The sequence below is a fragment of the Elgaria multicarinata genome, chromosome 16 (genome assembly GCF_023053635.1).
Source record: "Elgaria multicarinata webbii isolate HBS135686 ecotype San Diego chromosome 16, rElgMul1.1.pri, whole genome shotgun sequence".
NCBI classification, from domain to species: Eukaryota; Metazoa; Chordata; class Lepidosauria; order Squamata; family Anguidae; genus Elgaria; species Elgaria multicarinata.
Window position 1 is genome coordinate 1,662,951 of NC_086186.1, and position 19,221 is coordinate 1,682,171.

Here is a 19,221-nt window from a genome sequence, read left to right on the forward strand (position 1 = left end):
TAATAAATCAGGATGCTAAAATTTTTACATCTATTATGGCCAAACGATTAAATAAATTTTTGGCAGAATATATAGGGGCAGATCAATGTGGGTTTGTGGTAGGAAGACATATGCATAATTTAGTGGGTAGAGTTTTAAATGTAATAAATGTAATAAAAAAAGCAAATATTAAGGCAGGTATTATGGCATTAGATATTTTTAAAGCTTTTGATTGTGTGAGCTGGCAGGCACTAAAGAGTATTATAGATAAATTGGGATTTGGAAATAAATTTAAAAATGTAATAGAACAGCTATATTCCCAAAATACGGCGGTAGTGGTGGTAAATGACGGACTTACTGAAAAGATACGACTAGCCAGAGGAACAAGACAAGGATGTCCGCTCTCGCCGGTCCTTTTTGTAATGGTTATGGAAGTTTTGGCGAAGGCACTAAGGGAGGATAAAGAATTAGAAGGGATTGGAGAGGAAAGGGAGATAAAGCTAAACATGTTTGCGGATGATACTTTATTGACCATTAAGAATCCATTAAGAAAATTAGAAAGAATTAAATATCAGTTGAGGGAATTTGAGGAAATTACAGGGTTAAAAATAAATTGGTCTAAATCAGAGATGATGTTGTTTAACTATACTAAGAAGGAAGAAAAGGATTGGGAATTTAAGGGAATGGAATTGAAAGTTAAGAATGAGATTAAATATTTGGGAATTAAAATTACAAAAAATCTAGAGAATTTAGAAAGGGAAAATTTAACGAGGTTAAAGAAGGAGGTACTAGAGAAATTGGAGAAATATAAAAGATTAAATTTATCTTGGTTTGGGAGAATAGCTTTGATAAAAATGAAGATATTAGCTAAAATTAATTTTGTATTTAGGATGCTACCTATAAAAATATCAGAAACCGAGATAAAAAGTTGGCAAAATATTATTAATAAATATTGTAATGGAGAAAAGAGAGCAAGAGTGAATAAAAATAATTGGTACCTAAGCCAAAAAAAGGGGGGAATGGGTCTCCCAAACATAAAATTATACTACGTAGCAAATAGATTAAGACATGTTGTAGAAGCAATTATGGGAGTAGGAGATTTATATTGGATGGAAGAAAAAATCATAAGTAAGGTAGAGATGAATTTGGAGAATGTTTTTTTTAAAGATGGAGGAAGAAAATGGGTTGGAAGTATAGATAATCCACTCCTGAGGACTCAATGGGAAATTTGGAGCAAATTTAAAGGGAAGCTGCTTCCGAGCAACTCTCCCTTAGCACCGATAATAATGTTAAAGAATTTCCCAGAGGATCTAAAGGGTAGATTATGTAAAATATTAAAAGAGAAAAATAAAATAAAATTAAAGGATTGGGTAAGAGATATTAAAACAAGAGAAGATATGGAAAATTTGTTAAAGGAGAAGAAGCTATCTTGGCTAGAATATGGTCAATTAGAACAATGGAATAAAAAGTGGATTAAAGATAATAGAATGTGCAGAAAGATGACGAGGTTTGAAGAATTAGTAGTAAGTAAGGAGAAAGGAAAAGGAGGTAGTATAGTTTCAAAAGGATTAATGAGTGAAATATATAAAATATTGTTAGAGAAGGAGTTTAGAGAGAATACAGAGAAAATGATTTGGGAATCAGATTTGAAGATACAAATAGGGCGACAGAGCTGGGAGGGACTATGGAAACAAAGAGTGTTGAGAAGTTTATCAGTAAGAATAAAGGAGAATTATTTTAAAATTTTATGGAGGTGGTACCTAACCCCGGTTAGATTGAACAAGATAAGTGATCAACATTCAGCAAATTGTTGGAGAGGATGTGGGGAAAAAGGAACGTATTTACATATGTGGTGGCAATGCAAATATGTACAAAGATTATGGAAGATGGTGTTCTCAGAAATTGAAGAAATAGTGGGAATGAAAATAGAACAAACACCAAAAATAGCATTGCTGTCACTATTTGAAGATATAAAGTGTGGAAAAGGAACTATAGAGCTGATATCGAGTTTGTTGGTTGCAGCACGATTGATGATAGCTAGGAACTGGAAGATCCAAGGGGAATATTCTATTGAGGAATGGTATAAAGTAGTATGGGACATAGCCATTAATGATAAACTGACATGCAATATTAAGTGGAGAAAAGGCGTAACTAAAATAAATGAGTTCGAAGGAATTTGGAAACAGTTCCTAGTGTTCGTGTTTACTAAGGGAAGTGGGAAACCACCAGCAGAAGAAATGATTAGATTTTGGACTCAAGAATGATCCCGAGGTGGGGGGTGCACTTTTATGTTAAGAATGAAAACGTTGTAGTGTGATAAGGCATATGTAATAGTTTTTGATATTTGTACTCAACAATTATTCAATATGTATGAAGCAGATATTTGATGTATTTTTTTTTCTTATTGTGTTTGTTTCAATTATATTTTGGAAATGTTCATTTATGTTTATATAGTGTTGAAAATGAATAAAAATTATTAAAAAAAAAAAAAGAGAAATATATTTTCTTGTTGCTGCATAGAAGTGTTATATTACTACCTGTCTGATATATTTAAAAATTAAATTTTATTCATGGAGCCTTCTACAGTCCCACTATTTTATAAACCAACAGCAAATTTCTGCATGCCTGCACCAGTGAGGAGATAATGGTCTAGTCCTGCATGTACATACAGCATGTGGCAGAATTGAGGGTTATAGGAATTCTGAGGTGATAAAAATGGACTGTTCTACTTCGTATTGCAAGGGAAGGACTGCACAGTTAGGGCACAATCCCCACCCCTATAATGCCCAGCATCTCCAAGCCAACCAGGCTGCCTGGTGCATGCTGGGAGATACAGGACATGTTTTTCCCCTGTGTAAACATGCATAGGATCTTGCCCCTGTTGAAAGTGTGTGTGTGTCACTTTCCTAGTCCACAAGCCATTCAAAACAAAGTGAAGCCTTGTCTGCAGTCCTACACACATGCACGCACCCCTAGGAGTAAGTGCTACTGAACTCAAAAGGACTTACTTCTGAGTACATGGGATTGCATTCTAAATCCCACTATAAAGATACACATAAAACCAATGTGTTGCTTTTTAAATGCTCTATTAAGTTAAACCGGCCTCCTCCCTGCAAGCAGAAAACCAAGTCAGCAGATGCAGAGCTGTGTGAACATCTATCCCTCTGATTTACCTAGTGCTTGCTTACAGTTGTGCATTTTTGACAGGATTTGGGTCCCAATTGTGTTAATTGTGTTTCTGTTTCTCCCTGCATGACGTGTGTGTGTGGGGGGGGGGGGGCTTCCCACCCACCCCCACTCTTTAACATGAGGAAACCTTCACAAGATGGCCTCTCCCACAGCAACTCCCTGTGACACCACCTCAGTCAGGGGGACCCTTCGACTACTTCTGCGGTCCTGTAGAGCGTCCTTGCAGCTGTGTCGGACTACAGCTCCCATCATTCCCCAGCCAGGCTGATGGGCCTTGCATTTCGACACCTCCAGAAGGCTGCTCTGCAGTGCGTGAGGCTGAGGCGGCGGGGGAGGGGCGCGTTGCTCGTCGGGGTCGGATTCCCGCCCTTTTCCCTCCTCCCGCCTGTGGGCGTCGCCTCCTCCTCCTCCTCCTCCTCCTCCTCCCAGATGCTCCAGGGGGCGTCGCCGCCGCCTCGCGCGTCTCCCGCTCTCTGAGGCGCTGAGGCGAGAGGAGCTGCCGCCGCCGAGCCATGACGGAGCCCCGGCGGGCAGCCGTCCCGTTCCCGGGCGGGCAGCCGCTGCTCGTCCCCACCTGCCTCCGGCTTCTCCTCCTCCTCCTCCTCCTGCCGCCCCTCCTGGAGGGAACCGACCCCGAGAGCGGCGCTCCCTATGCGGGTAACGGGGACGGGGAGGCGGCGCGCGTGTGTCTCGTGTGAATGCCTTTTGAACCCCCCCCTCACCGCCTATTGACTCTGTGGCTCAAGCGATGTAAAGGGAGGGCTGCTATTTATTTACTTACAGTACGAAAGCAGGGCGGCATCCCGGCGGAGCCCTTCTTGGTTTGGACCCATTGAAGTCAATGGGGCTTGTAAGTTCGTGGCGAGCTCTCCACGGTGCTGAACTCGTTTCGGGGTCAAGCAGCGTCCAGCACTTCGGACAGCTGCCCCGGCCCTGTGGGAGGCAGACCGGGCGGGAGGGCGGGCCGGTGGGCGGGCAGTCCCCGGGTGAAGCAGAGTGCGCCGCAGCCCCACAGCTCGCTCTCCTCAGAAGTGTGGGTCTTGACTCCCAGGGAGCAGCTGGGCATAGGACGACTGCAGCGCTAACATGCCTAGCAGTTGTGACCCAACCCCAAAATCAGTGATCTCCGTTGGTCCGCAGCTAGAAGAAGAAGAAGAATTAGGGCAGGGTGATGATGCCTTCGTATTAGGTACAAGCGTTCATCGGATGACAGCCTCTGCCATTAACCCTGCAGTTCTAGTCTACGCTTACCTGGGAGTAAAGTCCCATTAAACACAGCAGGACTTACTTCTGGTTAAGCACCCACAGGATTGGGCTGTACACTGGTTGCTAGCTGGTGAGAGGGAAGGGGAGAATGTGAGTGCGTTTTGAATAGAGGGTTTGTTGGGATTTCCATATTCTCGCATAATAAGCGTGGGCCAGTTTGTCAAGGATGGGCGAAATGAGGGAACGGGGGACGGGACTCATTCGATCCCCTGCTGAGTTTCCTCCATCTGTAACATGCAGCATGCCGTCCGCCACCCCCACCGCCCGTCTTGCAAAGAGTTCATCCCTGGCTTCATCTTTTCTAGGCTAACTCTGGTGCAGTGGGCTGCGCAGATATTGAGGGACCAGAGAACCGTTTCTGACTTATGAAGGGATGAGGCTGGATTTCGGAGTTTAGAACAAATAGTTTCCCCCTGAGGAGTGGGGATCCTGTAGGGATTTAAATGGATAAGGGCACGTGGCATGTTGGTGCAGCTGTGGCTTAGATGTTTTCCTGCCCTGGGGAGATTTCAGATAGCTTAAATCAGATTGTAAGGACAACTGAGGGTTTTGAGCATCAGTATTGCAACCCTGGGGATATAGTGCAGAAGCAGAGATTAGCAGGAAGTCTTTAGATCCTTTTTATTAAAAAAAAAATAGAATGAAAATAGTTTTAACAGAACCAGATTAAACAGATTTGCAGTTCTGTTTTGTAGAAAGTACATTGAGTGTGTTGTGACAACAGTGCAGTTTTAAAATTCATCCTTAACCTATTTTATTCACATATGTTCATATACTGCATTTTCATATACTGCATTTCTGATACACATTTATACCCCCTCATATTGTTAAACTGTCAAGCAATTTTGTTGACACCATATATGCATTACCTTTTGTTGAGTAACCTATTTTTCATAACTAAAATGGTAGGTTGTAGTATTTGCTTTCTTAGTCATACGCATTTTACTTTTCTCTTACAAATAAGCTATTTATACTATTAATTTGATGCTGCTTCCTACTTATTTACAGAAAAATTCTGCTTTGCTTGGTTCTGGAAGGTTAGTCATTCAGAGGTCAGTGTTGTGTACCTCCTGGCACAGGAGTTAACTTATTAGTTTAAAATGTGCATTATGCAACAGAAACAAAAATATATGCAAAGACTGAGGGAGCATTGTGGTTACTTTGGAAGGACAATGTATATATTTCTTCAATAACATCACAATCCTATGCAGATTCACTCAGAAGTAAGTTCCACTGTATTTGATAGCACTTACATGCAGGTAACTGTGCATAGGATTACAGCCTAAGAGTCTTGTCAACTTCACCTTGTTCAAAAGTTTGTTTTATTGAATGTGTTTGAGTTGCTTGGTGTACTTGTCAAATAAGTAAATCATTTTTTTAAAAAAATGAAAAGTCAACTGTTCGTTTTGAGTCATAGTGGCAAAGGGGGGGAGGGAAGGGAATTCTTAAGTTGTCCCTTTCCAGTGGGGGATGTTATGAAAACACTGACTTGAAACTTTTGTTTTCCTTTTCAGTGTTTGGTATGAAACTGAAATAAAAATAAGATGTGTAAAATCTGTAAATGAGAACATCAAATTGAACTTGTGGGTTAACAACTTAATTTTAAATAGTACAGACCTGAATAGATTGTGAATTGCAGTAGAAGTACCTGTAAGAAATGCAGCGATTTTTCCTGTAACATTTGTGTTTCATTGCATCAAGTAACATTGTATAAAGCTGGTTGTCTACATGGGGACAGTCAGGCACTTTAGAGTTACATTTTGTTCTCAAAATAGTTGGCCAGCTTTTTGAGGGAAGCAGTTGGTTGGAATCACTAATAATTGTCTTAAACAATAAGAAAACAGATTCACTGAGCTAAGAGTTGGTATGGTCATGCAGACTAGCTACTTGAATAGGGCTCCAGTATCTGTTCAGTCTTGAACTGAATGAATCTGAATCTCCCATCTTCATTTCTCCCCTGTGGAATATTAATGCTATACACAATGAGCTTGAGAACGAACACGTTTGCATTGTATGCACACAAAAAGAGATACAAACAAATATGAAATGTTAAGTGAATTCTAGTAAGTGCTGAGGAGAACTTGTTTTATACTTCAGTAAACAATTTTTAAGTGCCCTTTAATTATTATTTTTAAATGATGTGAACAGTAAGGCTGTTAAATTTAGGCTACAATCCTATCCACACTTACTTCAGATTTAGCTCCATTGAACTCAGTAGGACTTACTTTCGACTGAGTTAGTCCATGCTGATTAAGGCTGAAAAATAATGTTTAAGAGGGATTACTTGTTGGGATACTCCAGAGTCACTTCACAAATTATGAAATGCAATTTATTAACACTTCAACTTAACCATCAGCGAATGTACCCCCATCCCCTGCATTTTCTTTACAGGTATTTTTCCTCAAGCAAGATTATTAAATGGTTTAGGGAGAGGAGATGTAGTTCCTAGCTGCAGAGCAGTTTCTTATATAAACCTAGACTCTCCACAAATGGAAACACTTACATAGATATATTAAAAATTATCACAAAGAAAGCCAGTATCATGCCTGTACAATGGGAGAAGCCAGCTGTTTGGCCATACAGTGCTGTTTAACTGGTACTAGGTCTGGAAACTAGTAGTCATAGCACAATGCAGCTATAGGCAAAACGTACCTGCACATAGAACCCTGCAGCATAAGGAGCTGCATCTGCAAATTGCTAGGAGCCTGAAGGCCATGCCTAATTTGCATATTTATTTACATAAATTGTCTATTTGTATTCATATCCATAAATCCACAGAATAAACAAACCAATTTAATATAAAATGAATACATATTAGAACCATCTATCTTTACCTCCGTTACTTCTTCTTTTCTCCTTTCTTTCATGTTATTTTTTCCACCTATGTCTTTCACTGATTTATATGCAATTCTTCATCTTTTCCTTGACCTCTTTGTGCTTCTTCTCCCATCATTGACTGTCATGATTTTGACTTCTGGGCACAGTGACTAAAACCAGTTTCTTCAGTTTAATAATTTCCCCTTTTACCATTTTTAGGCTGTAATCTTATGTCTGCACCTGGAACTAAGCCCTATGAATTTAGTGGGTCTGACTTCTCAGTCATCCTGTATAGGATCAGTCTGTTTACTTAGGCATGCTTTCTGTTCCTCTTAACAGATGGCTGGTGAAATCCACCTGGGGACTCTCCTGTATGACGGCTGTCTGGAGCATTATTGTTATTGCCAGTGGCTTTGCCAGACAGCTTTTGAGGCCACAACTTGAGTAATTACACTTACCTACATTAATGTCTACAAAATGTCAAGCACTTTCCAAATAATTCAGAGGCAAATATTTCTCTGCTCTGTTAATCCAAGGACACCAATGCACAGAAGGGAAGGAATACTGTAACAGACAGTTGGCATACAAGCCAATTACATTCCTCAAGCCAGGTACTACTTGAATTTCCCACTGGTTCATTGCTAAGCTTGCAAAATCCACTTGACAGATGTAGTTTCTGCTGATAGGATGCTGATGTTTACATCAAAATTCTATTTTAATCTTTAAAGTTTTCTAGCAGTCTGAACACTTCCATAATAAATTTTGCTCATGAGCCAAACATAACAGAATGTTGTTGTGTCAGGTGCCATATTTTCTGTATCTGCTGCTGTTCCAAGCTTTCTCAAGTAGCACCAGGCCAGTTTCACACTGCTTGCTCAAAATCTGCATACGGTAAACAAAAGTAAGAACCATGCAGCTTTCATGCCGCTGAGAGAAATTCAAGCGGTTATTGTATTAGACATAGTAGTATAGGAACACTGGATACTGTAATTGGTGTGACCTAGGAATCCAGCTCTCACCAGCTTCATCCAGGACTTATCAGAGTGATTTTGCACAAGATATAATGCGGTTTAGAATTCACATTGTCAGAACTTTGGTAGATGGCCCAGCTGGCAATGGGGGAAGCATGTGTTAGTGATACATTTTTGGGGAGCTGCATAGAATATACTGTTGAATATTGGTTTTTATATTTCTTGGGATTTTTAAAATCAAGTCTACATCAATAACCTTTTACTGGGCAGATAGAGATTTCATTTCTTTGAGGGGAAGGTATGCAAAAGCACAAACTGTAGCTTTTGTCTAGAATAACAGAGGCAGACAGGCTATGACACTGGTTCATACATGCATGCCATCACATTAAGCAGGGGCTTGCATATGAATGAGACTTCACATATCTAACATCTTGAAACCTTCATATCATGTGACAGCACTTCAAACACAATACCTTTCCATGGAGTTGGTCTGCCTGTTTACCTGCCAGTCAAATGAAGTATGTGTGAACCAGACTGTAGCTCCTACTTTTGCTCCAATTTGAGCACCCTTAGTGGAGCCACAGTCCCTTCATTAGATACTATGTGAAGTGTTAAGACTAGGTGGTAGGGACAAACCTTAGACTTTGAAATACTCTGCATAGAAACTTTCTCTTTCTACCTCCCCCCCAACCCCGCCCTGCAGCCTCTCTCAAATCAGGTGGCTGAGTATTATTATTTTTTTTGCCTCCTGGGTGTGTTCTGTCACTTAACTTGCCTCTTTCCCATTATCTTATCACTTTCATTTGCACACTTGAAAGCCAGGCTAATTTTCTAGATTGGGAGAGAAAACACAGCTGAATGTAGTGGCAGGCATCCAGGTGCCAGGTGCACTTCTCTGCTGCTGGTGGCAGAGGTGCTTGCCAGGGTGCTTGGCCACCCGTCCAGGGTAAGTTCTTGGGACAAATGCCCCCATTTTGTATAGTAAACGGATCTCTTGTGCTGCCATGCACACATGCTGAAGGCTCCTAAAGTCTCAAGAATGACTTCCAGTGGATTATGATTCTTTTTCACTTTGCTAGTATTGAGCTGAGAGCAAAATCTTTAGAAGAGAACAGAAATAGTTCCTTCCTTATTCCTGCTATCCCCTCGATAGAGTGATAGATAGCAGGGAAGGGGAAGCAACAATTTCTGTAGGAGAATAGTTACTTTCCACTGCATAAATTTCTGCCTTTCAGCCTTTGCAAATGTGTGAGCATGATAAGCATAACTACCTCCTCAGCCACTTGCTTTCTTCTTTGCTTTCAACTTTAAAGTGCCAGTTATAAAAATGTGTAGAATGATTTTTTTGTTTAACATATAACTACATTATCCTCTTCGCCTTTTGTGCAGGTACATCTGAACCTTCTTTTATTGCTAAAAGTGAAGACCGTTTGTTTAAAGACTTATTTGAAGACTATGAAAGATGGGTTCGCCCAGTGGAACGCTTGAATGATACAATAAAAGTGAAATTTGGCCTTGCAATTACCCAGTTGGTGGATGTGGTATGTTAGAAAATTCTCCTACTTATCTAACTTTTAAATAGAATTTTTTTGCACAAAATAGTTGATTGTCAGAGGCTTATGGTCTGAAAAGCACTGCTAACTTTTTCTTGGAGACTCCTTTTCATGTGCAAAGGATGCTAGAGCTCCATACACCTTGGAGGGAGTGTGAGGGCATTGTGTGAAAGTCATTTGTCTGTGACTGTCACCTTTGTTCTTTAGTCAAGATAGGATATTTAGACAGCCAGGATCCCAGCATCAACACCTGACATCCTTAGGCACCTGCCAGGGCCCCAGAATAACAGCATCACCCACTTCTGATACTTGCTGAGGGTCTCCCTCTTCTGGCACTCTGGACATAGGGAGGCCGAGAGACATTATATAGATCACCTTCAATGCCCTGGAACACCCCCCCCGCCCCGACTGGGCCATTTTGAGAAATTAAGATGTCAGCCCCTGCCATTGCTCTGCTCATGGGTTCGCCAAGGCTCATGGGGGAGCACTAATGTAGCGGGAGACCCACCACAGAGCATTATGCCAAGATCCCATTCAAACATGGAGTTTTTTCAGATGATAGCTATAGAATATATGACATTTGTTATAATTATATGTCATACATATAACACTTCTTTTCTCAATAGGATGAGAAAAATCAATTGATGACAACAAATGTTTGGTTGAAGCAGGTGAGAACAATGTATTGTTAAAAAGTTTGACTGTAACATTTCATAGTGTTGGGAGAGATGTTGCATCATACCATTCAATTACATCACTTAAGTGGATTATTCAGTACCAACTTTTTGTTAAGAGAGTGCCCATCTTTCTCTGCTAAGGCTGAAATCCTATACACATTTATTTGTGAGTAAGTCCCATTGAACTCAATGGGTCTTACTTCTCAGTAGACATTTATTTATTTATTTATTTATTTATTGCATTTATATACTGCCCCATAGCCGAAGCTTTCTAAGCGGTTTACAAAAGTTAAAAACAGTAAACATTAAAAACAAATATACAAAGTTTAAAAACATAAAAAGCATAAAAACAGCAGTATACTTATAAAAACAGCTATTCTGGGGTCTGTTAAAAACAAACAAACTCCATATGTTGTTAAATGCTGTTAAATGCCTGGGACGTATATTTTTGCACTGTAAAGAAAGTACAATGTAGAGATTTCAGCCTGGTTATGAATTAAAAGGCAAACTACATTGATGTATCTGAATGGTATGTTCAGTTTGTATTAAAAGATACTTACATCTCACAAAGAGATTTTAAAAAATGTTATCACAAAAAGATTCCTGGATCAAATTGTTTATATTATCATTGGAAATGATAATTGGAAGGAAGTATGACTTATTCTAGTTCTATAATTTGAAGTGATAGAAACATTTATTGTACAGTTTCTCTTTAGCTTTATGACATCTACTAAAATTCCATATGAAACAGCAAACAAAAATTGTGTCTTACTGTGACTGTACCACAGAAATACGTTTGCATTATTGTTTGCTAAATAAAAGCCATTTTGGAAGTTGGTAACTTTAATAAAATACTAGACATCTTAGACATTGTCTTCTATACTAGCTGTTTCAAGTTAGTTGTTCATAAATTAGGATGAACTTTCTTTTTTAAAAGAAAAACTGTTCTTTTCGTGTAGGAGTGGGTTGATGTAAAATTGAAATGGGACCCTAAAGACTACGCTGGAATAACATCTATTCGTGTCCCTTCAGATTCAATATGGATTCCAGACATTGTTTTATATGACAAGTAAGCGTTCAATGTTTTTCCTACCTAATAATTATTACAATTCCACTCCATATCTATACAGAGTCTAGAGCGATCACTTTAAAAGGTACAATAGGACAAAGGTAACAAAAATAAAACACCATATCAAAATTATTAAAAACAAAATACAAAAAATGGCCGTGGCTAGTCATTTAAGGAATTCTTCTTGGAGCAGAACTGTTTTCAGGAGGTGCTGGAAGCAGCACAACGTTGGTGCCTGCCTGACCTCCAAAGGCAGGGAATTCCATAGGAAGGGGGCCACCATACTACCGTAAAAGCTCTTCTCTTGGTGGACTCCCGTCGGGCCACAGGCCAATGTGGAACCACCAGGAGCATGCTTTTACTTGTTTATTAGGCCCAACTGCTGAGGAATTTCTCTGCTCAATATGAAGAGTTAAAATTGCTCAGTTTTTCATTGTTGGGAACATTTATACTATGGTAAAATGTCTAAGCAATATTATTATTTTCAAAACATCTTTGAGAAAGTTAAAGGTATATAAAATTAGCATAAAAGCTAAGAATGTCACAGTAAACGTCTGAAAACAACTGAATAAAATATAAGGTAAAAACACTGAATAAAATGTAAGCTCTTTGAGGTAAGCTATTTATGGAAAGCAGCTACATATTTAATAACTCTTCACTGAATATTCTTTCAGTGCAGATGGCCGTTTTGAAGGAACATCGACAAAAACAGTAGTGAAACATGATGGTACTATTGCTTGGACTCCTCCAGCAAATTACAAAAGTTCCTGTACTATAGATGTCACTTATTTTCCATTTGACCTCCAAAACTGCACCATGAAATTCGGCTCCTGGACTTACGATGGTTCGCAAGTTGATATAATTCTTGTAGATGAAGACGTTGATAAGAGGGACTTCTTTGATAATGGAGAATGGGAAATAGTAACTGCAACTGGGGTCCGACGGAACAGAACGGATGGATGTTGCTGGTATCCGTTTATTACATACTCGTTTATAATTAGACGTCTGCCTCTCTTTTATACGCTGTTCCTCATTATTCCCTGTATAGGGTTGTCATTCTTAACTGTCCTTGTTTTCTATCTTCCATCCTATGAAGGTGAGAAAATCTCTCTGTGCACATCAGTGCTGGTGTCCTTAACTGTCTTTCTTCTTGTCATTGAAGAAATCATACCCTCGTCTTCTAAAGTTATACCGCTTATTGGCGAGTATTTGGTATTCACGATGATTTTTGTGACACTGTCTATTGTCATCACTGTCTTTGCTATTAATGTTCACCATCGATCCTCATCGACACATAATGCGATGGCACCTTGGGTCCGCAAGATATTTCTTCACAAACTTCCCAAACTACTTTGCATGAGAAGCCATGTCGATAGGTACTTTGCTCAGAAGGAGGAGACCAGCAACACCAATGGATCAGAGCCCTCTAGGAATACCTTGGAAGCAGCTTTAAATTCTATCCGGTACATTACGAGGCACATTGTCAAGGAGAACCAAGTACGTGAGGTGTGTGTACTAGTCATGTTGTATTCCACGGTTGAACTTGCAAGTATGGAATGGCAGCACACAATGTGTGCAGTAGAGTATAAGTAAAATCCTGAATTGTTTGTTTCAAGCAACATTGTCAGATGTCACAATCTCTGACAGAAATAGTCATATAACTTTATTTATTTATTTATTTATTTATTTATTTATTTATTACATTTTTATACCGCCCAATAGCCGAAGCTCTCTTTACATGAGAACCATTTTGTAGCAGTTCTCTTTGTAAACAACCTAGAATGGAAAGAAGCTGACTGTCATTTACATAGGCTTCAGAAATGTTGGTTGACTTGCTTCTGAGTAAATAAGTTAAAGATTGGGGTGTACTTTATTTATTTATTTATTTATTTATTACATTTCTATACCACCCAATAGCTGGAGCTCTCTGGGCGGTTCACAGAGTTAATGTTACCAATAATAGGTTTTCCATCTTTCATCTATGATGCTCTTGGAGTATTTTTTATTATTATTATTTAAGACACTCATTTATTGCAAGTGGAACCTATAACAAAATGTTGCAGTGTGGAGTGCACTCTGTTCAGGATTCCAGCCACTCCCTTCTTCTCCCACCCCCTCTGGATTCCAGAGGCTCCAATTGTCAGGATTCTGTGCTCAGTGTGCATGCTCAGACCCACCCCCCAAATTGGGCTGTTTCGGTTTCTGTAAAGATTTTATATTTCTGGAAAATTTGGGGTTCCCCCTGTAAAGGAAGCATGCCCCAGCAATAGCTGGTTTCTCGACTGGATTTAGCACGGACCCCCAGGAAAGACACTCACGGCTCACAATTTTGAAGTTTAAGACCTTTTTATTAGGAAACGGGTAGGATACATGGGATTAGTAGACTTAAAACTATAAAACATGCATATATAAGTAAGAACCCAGAAGGAGCAAGCCAGAGACTAAATTACAGTTCATACGTCACCCAACCTCGGTGTTCAGCCGACCCCCCTTGTTTCCCTCACAAGGTAGACTTTATACTTTTCTGCGGACATGCCACAATCGGTCCCTGGCTCCGGCCGTCTCCCACATGCAGCTGCGGCCGCTTTTCTCTCTCCTATGAAACCATAAAATTTACACATTAAAAGACATGCCAGCCCCAAGCTCCAGTTAACCCTTACCTTACCCTTACACCCCCAAGCCGGCTGAAACCTCCCCCTTGTGCGTGGGTGGTACTTCTTTGGCTTCATAAGGACTGGCACTAACAGGCTGAACTCCAGAAATAGAGGTAATAGTTTAGTTCCACCCCTCTGCTTAAGTGGGTAACATTGCTTTAATGTCCAGCTCTTACTATAACTGAACTGTGTTATGATGTAACTGTCTGTCTTTCTAGAATGAGTTAGGCAGGAACATAGAAAACTGTTTTATTCCGAGTCAGATTATTGGTCCATTTAGCTCAGTATTGTGCACACCAGAGGCAGGACTCTCTGGCCCCTGGGCCAAGTGTGGGCCTCTCAGTTCAGACCTTGGGACTCTCCCCAGTTTATGCCTCCTTGCTGGCTCCATTCTGTTTTGTTGATATTACATACTCCATCCTGCTCTGTCCTCCAATCGTAGAGATAATAGAGCGAAGCTTTTTCTTTTCTTTTCCTGCTGTATACTGAACAAAGGGAAGAGTCATGCCTGTAACTCCACTCATTTTGGCTCTGGCTTCTCCCACCTTTGGCTCTGACTACATCTACTGCTGGAATGTGGACCCCAGCAGGTTCTGGCCAAGCTAATGTGGGCCTCCACAGGAAAAAGTCTCCCCACCCCTGATCTACATCATTTGGCAGTGGCTTTCCAGGGCTTTAGACCGGAGTCTTTAGCAGCTTTTATTATTTATTATTATTATTATTATTTATTTATATAGCACCATCAATGTACATGGTGCTGTACAGATAACACAGTAAATAGCAAGACCCTGCCGCATAGGCTTACAATCTAATAAGTTGTAGTAAACAATAAAGAGGGAAGGAGAATGCAAACAGGCACAGGGAAGTGTAAACAGGCACCGGGTAGGGAGAAGCTAACAGTATAGAGTCAGAACAAACTCAATATTTGAAGGCTATAGGGAAAAGAAAAGTTTTTAGCTGAGTTTTAAAAGCAGTGATTGAGTTTGTAGTTCTCAAGTGTTCTGGAAGAGCGTTCCAGGCGTAAGGGGCAGCAGAAGAAAAAGGACGAAGCTGAGTGAGGGAAGTGGAGGTCCTAGGGCAGGCGAGAAGCATGGCATCAGAGGAGCGGAGAGCACGAGCGGGGCAATAGTGTGAGATGAGAGAGGAGAGATAGGCAGGAGCTAGACCGTGAAGAGCTTTGAAGGTCAGCAGGAGAAGTTTATATTGGATTCTGGAGTGAATTGGAAGCCAATGAAGAGATTTCAGAAGTGGAGTGACATGGTCAGAGCGGCGGGCCAAGAAGATGATCTTAGCGGCAGAGTGGTGGACAGACTGGTGGACAGCTTTACAAAGAGATACAGACTGGGGATTGCACCTGGAATTTTTTTTTGCATATTCTCTACCACTGAGCTACAGCCTTTCCCCAAACGTAGTTGGTAACATTAATCAACATTTAATTACTCAACATTTCTATCCATTGTCATGTTTGTATCAGAAAGATTTAGTAGTTTAAGGAGAGAAATGTTCAGTGTCTCTCTTTAAAAAGAAATATTTCAAGATAACTCTTTTTGAACATAAGCACAAAATATATTATTTATTTATTTATTTATTTATTTATTTATATAGCACCATCAATGTACAGAGTAAAACAGTAAATAGCAAGACCCTGCCGCATAGGCTTACATTCTAATAAAACCATAATAAAACAATAAGGAGGGGAAGAGAATGCAAACAGGCACAGGGTAGGGTAAACAGGCACTGGGTAGGGTAAAACTAACAGTATAAAGTCAGAACAAAATCAAGTTTTAAAAGCTTTAGGAAAAAGAAAAGTTTTTAGCTGAGCTTTAAAAGCTGCAGTTGAACTTGTAGTTCTCAAATGTTCTGGAAGAGCGTTCCAGGCGTAAGGGGCAGCAGAAGAAAATGAACGAAGCCGGGCAAGGGAAGTAGAGACCCTTGGGCAGGTGAGAAACATGGCATCAGAGGAGCGAAGAGCACGAGCGGGGCAATAGTGTGAGATGAGAGAGGAGAGATAGGAAGGAGCTAGATAGTGAAAAGCTTTGTAGGTCAACAGGAGAAGTTTATATTGGATTCTGAAGTGAATTGGAAGCCAATGAAGAGATTTCAGAAGTGGAGTTACATGGTCAGAGCAGCGAGCCAAGAAGATGATCTTAGCAGCAGAGTGGTGAACAGAAACCAACGGACTGATGTGAGAAGAAGGAAGGCCAGTGAGAAGAAGGTTGCAGTAGTCCAACCGAGAAATAACCAATGCATGAACAAGAGTCTTGGCAGAAGAGACAGACAAAAATTTAAAGTGTTCAAAGTGCTTCACACACATTTTCTTAGTAATCTTATCTACAGCAGGCTGGTCTTATTACTCCCACATTTCAAATGTGAGGATAAAGTGGCTTCCTTTAAGACACCTGCTGAATTCATGGGAGTGCAATTTAAGACTGCTTTCTGGCTTTTGTACAGGTCTGGAAATATTTGAGATTGTCTTCCTCTTATTTAAGGTAGCCACCTCATTTCTTTTTCAGAATTGTCTGTACAAAAAGGCTCCTGAATACATAGGGCACTGAGCTTAGTGTTCTAGGAATCTTACTTTTTATTCAAGGCAAGTTTTTGACCCTTGTGATCTTAAGCTTTTCCCTGAAAACCTCTCACCAGTGGCAACCGAAAGCCTTTGAAACCAGATTGGGGCAAACTGGAGCTACCATGGTGCAGTATGTGTGACTTCAGTACCCTGAACAGCTGACTATCCTTTTTCAGTGGCCGATGTAACCTGTCACATTTAGCATCTTAATGCTTCTAAAAACTAAAAATAAAACCCTCAAATCATTTAAAAATCTGATGCTCAGAAGCAAAACAATACTTGAACACTTACTAAAATGCATTGTTCTGGCTGCAGTTTTGTATTGCAGTTTTGTACTGCAGTTTTGCATTGAAGTTGTGGGCTCTCCCACACTGGAGGCCTTCAAGAGACAGCTGGACAACCATCTGTCAGGGATGCTTTAGGGTGGATTCCTTTTTTTTTTTAATTTTATTTGTTTTCTACACTATATAAACATACAACATTACAATAGTAATAATAATAAAAAAAAGAAAACATCAAACAACTGCTACATACATATTGAATAAATGTTGAGTACATATATGTTGAATAAGTATTACCTATACATTATCATACTACAACATAATCATTCTTAACATAAAAGTGCACCCCCCACCTCGGGATCTATTCCTGAGTCCAAAATCTGATCGTTTCTTCTGCTGGCGGTTTCCCACTTCCCTTAGTAAACACAAATATTAGGAACTGTTTCCAGATTCCTTCAAACTCATTTATTTTAATTACGCCTTTTCTCCACTTAACATTACATGTCAATTTATCATTAATGGCTATATCCCATACTTCTTTATACCATTCTTCAATAGAATATTCCCCTTGAATCTTCCAGTTCCTGGCTACCATCAATCGTGCTGCAACCAGCAAACTCGATATCAGCTCTATAGTTTCTTTTCCACACTTTATATCTTCAAATAGTGACAGCAATGCAATCTTTGGTGTTTGTTCTATTTTCATTCCCACTATTTCTTCAATTTCTGAAAACACCATCTTCCATAATCTTTGTACATATTTGCATTGCCACCACATATGTAAATATGTTCCTTTTTCCCCACAACCTCTCCAACAATTTGCTGAATGCTGATCATTTATCTTATTCAATCTAATCGGGGTTAGGTACCACCTCCACAAAATTTTAAAATAATTCTCCTTTATTCTCACTGACAAACTTCTCAACACTCTTTGTTTCCATAGTCCCTCCCATCTATGTCGCCCTATTTGTACCTTCAAATCTGACTCCCATACCATTTTCTCTGAGTTCTCTCTAAACTCCTTTTCTAACAATATTTTATATATTTCACTCATTAATTTAGGGTGGATTCCTGCATTGAGCAGGGGGTTGGACTCGATGGCCTTGTAGGCCCCTTCCAAATCTGCTATTCTATGATTCTTTTGGCTTCTTCTGGTTCTTTTTGCATTTACTACGTCCTGCTTTTCAGACAGTTATTGCCTCCCAAAGGTCAGTTTTGCAAGGCCAAAATGATGTGGTGAGCTATAAACAGGCATTTAAATGCACTTTGGATCAGGCTGATCTTCCTTGCCTGTGTTCTTCCTTGAATAGCAGTTGGTGGCTCTTGTCCCTTTGGCCAAGAGACGGGCCGGATGGCTCTCCCCCTTGGCTTGATGTTGTTCCTGGGAAGCAGGAGGTCCAGCCTCCCAGTGGCCCTATATCCCCTGGGTGATGACCGAAGCCAGGCGGTGCTTCCCTTCTCCTCCCCAGTCCCAGGCTGGGTATTTTAACATACATATTTAGCACATACAGCCCTGATGATATTCTTTGTTAGCGTATGGTCATGTATTGACTATGCAGCATTAAAACACACACACAAGACAACAAAGGAATCTATTTCTACCTCTGGAATTTGCTCCCCCCCCCCACTCCCAAACTAGTAGAGGCAGTGCAGCTAGTGTCTTGTTAATAATAACTATAGGTATTGTGCTGAAGTGTGCTTTAAAAAAGGCACTTAACTTGTTTTTCCTTCTCTTTTCAGGTTGTTGAGGACTGGAAATTTATAGCTCAGGTGCTTGATCGTGTGTTCTTGTGGACATTCCTTCTGGTTTCAATTATTGGATCACTGGCACTATTTATTCCTGTAATTCATAAATGGGCAAGCATAATAGTACCAGTCCATATTGGAAGTGTTAATAAATGAAGGTGTAGGTAGGGATCAAGTTGTATCAATCTTTCTAGGAGTATTAATCTCAAAGACATAGTTGTGAAATTATTTGACATACTTTAATATCCAATTTTGAAATATTTGAGGGAATGGAATTGGGAGGGGGAATTTGCGCTTGTAGTAAAGCATGAACATTCTAGGACACATGCAGGATATTTTTCTTCAAGTGTTAGTTCATTGTATTCCTATTTGGCACTCAGAACTCACCAGTGTGTCATCGCTGCCTTTATGTGTCCTAAAACCTCCTGCAGAATATGGGCAGTATCCCAT

At 40.1% G+C, this 19,221-nt stretch overlaps 1 protein-coding gene across 1 annotated transcript; it reads left to right on the plus strand.

Moving 5' to 3' along the window:
- The first annotated feature begins 3,781 nt into the window (after positions 1–3,781).
- On the plus strand, positions 3,782–19,010 carry CHRNA5 (cholinergic receptor nicotinic alpha 5 subunit). The gene is made up of 6 exons (XM_063142767.1): positions 3,782–3,825; positions 9,612–9,763; positions 10,402–10,446; positions 11,412–11,521; positions 12,196–13,027; positions 18,766–19,010. The coding sequence occupies exons 3-6, from the start codon at positions 10,420–10,422 to the stop codon at positions 18,925–18,927; spliced, it is 1,131 nt and encodes a 376-aa protein (XP_062998837.1). The 5' UTR covers positions 3,782–3,825; positions 9,612–9,763; positions 10,402–10,419; the 3' UTR covers positions 18,928–19,010.
- Positions 19,011–19,221: the final 211 nt, after the last annotated feature.

Excerpts from the sequence above, each read along its gene's own strand:
- CHRNA5 (XM_063142767.1), top strand. The coding sequence starts at position 10,420 with ATGACAACAAATGTTTGGTTGAAGCAG. Across the intron at positions 11,522-12,195 it reads GACATTGTTTTATATGACAA|TGCAGATGGCCGTTTTGAAG; the intron begins GTAAGCGTTCAA and ends ATATTCTTTCAG. Across the intron at positions 13,028-18,765 it reads AGGAGAACCAAGTACGTGAG|GTTGTTGAGGACTGGAAATT; the intron begins GTGTGTGTACTA and ends TTCTCTTTTCAG.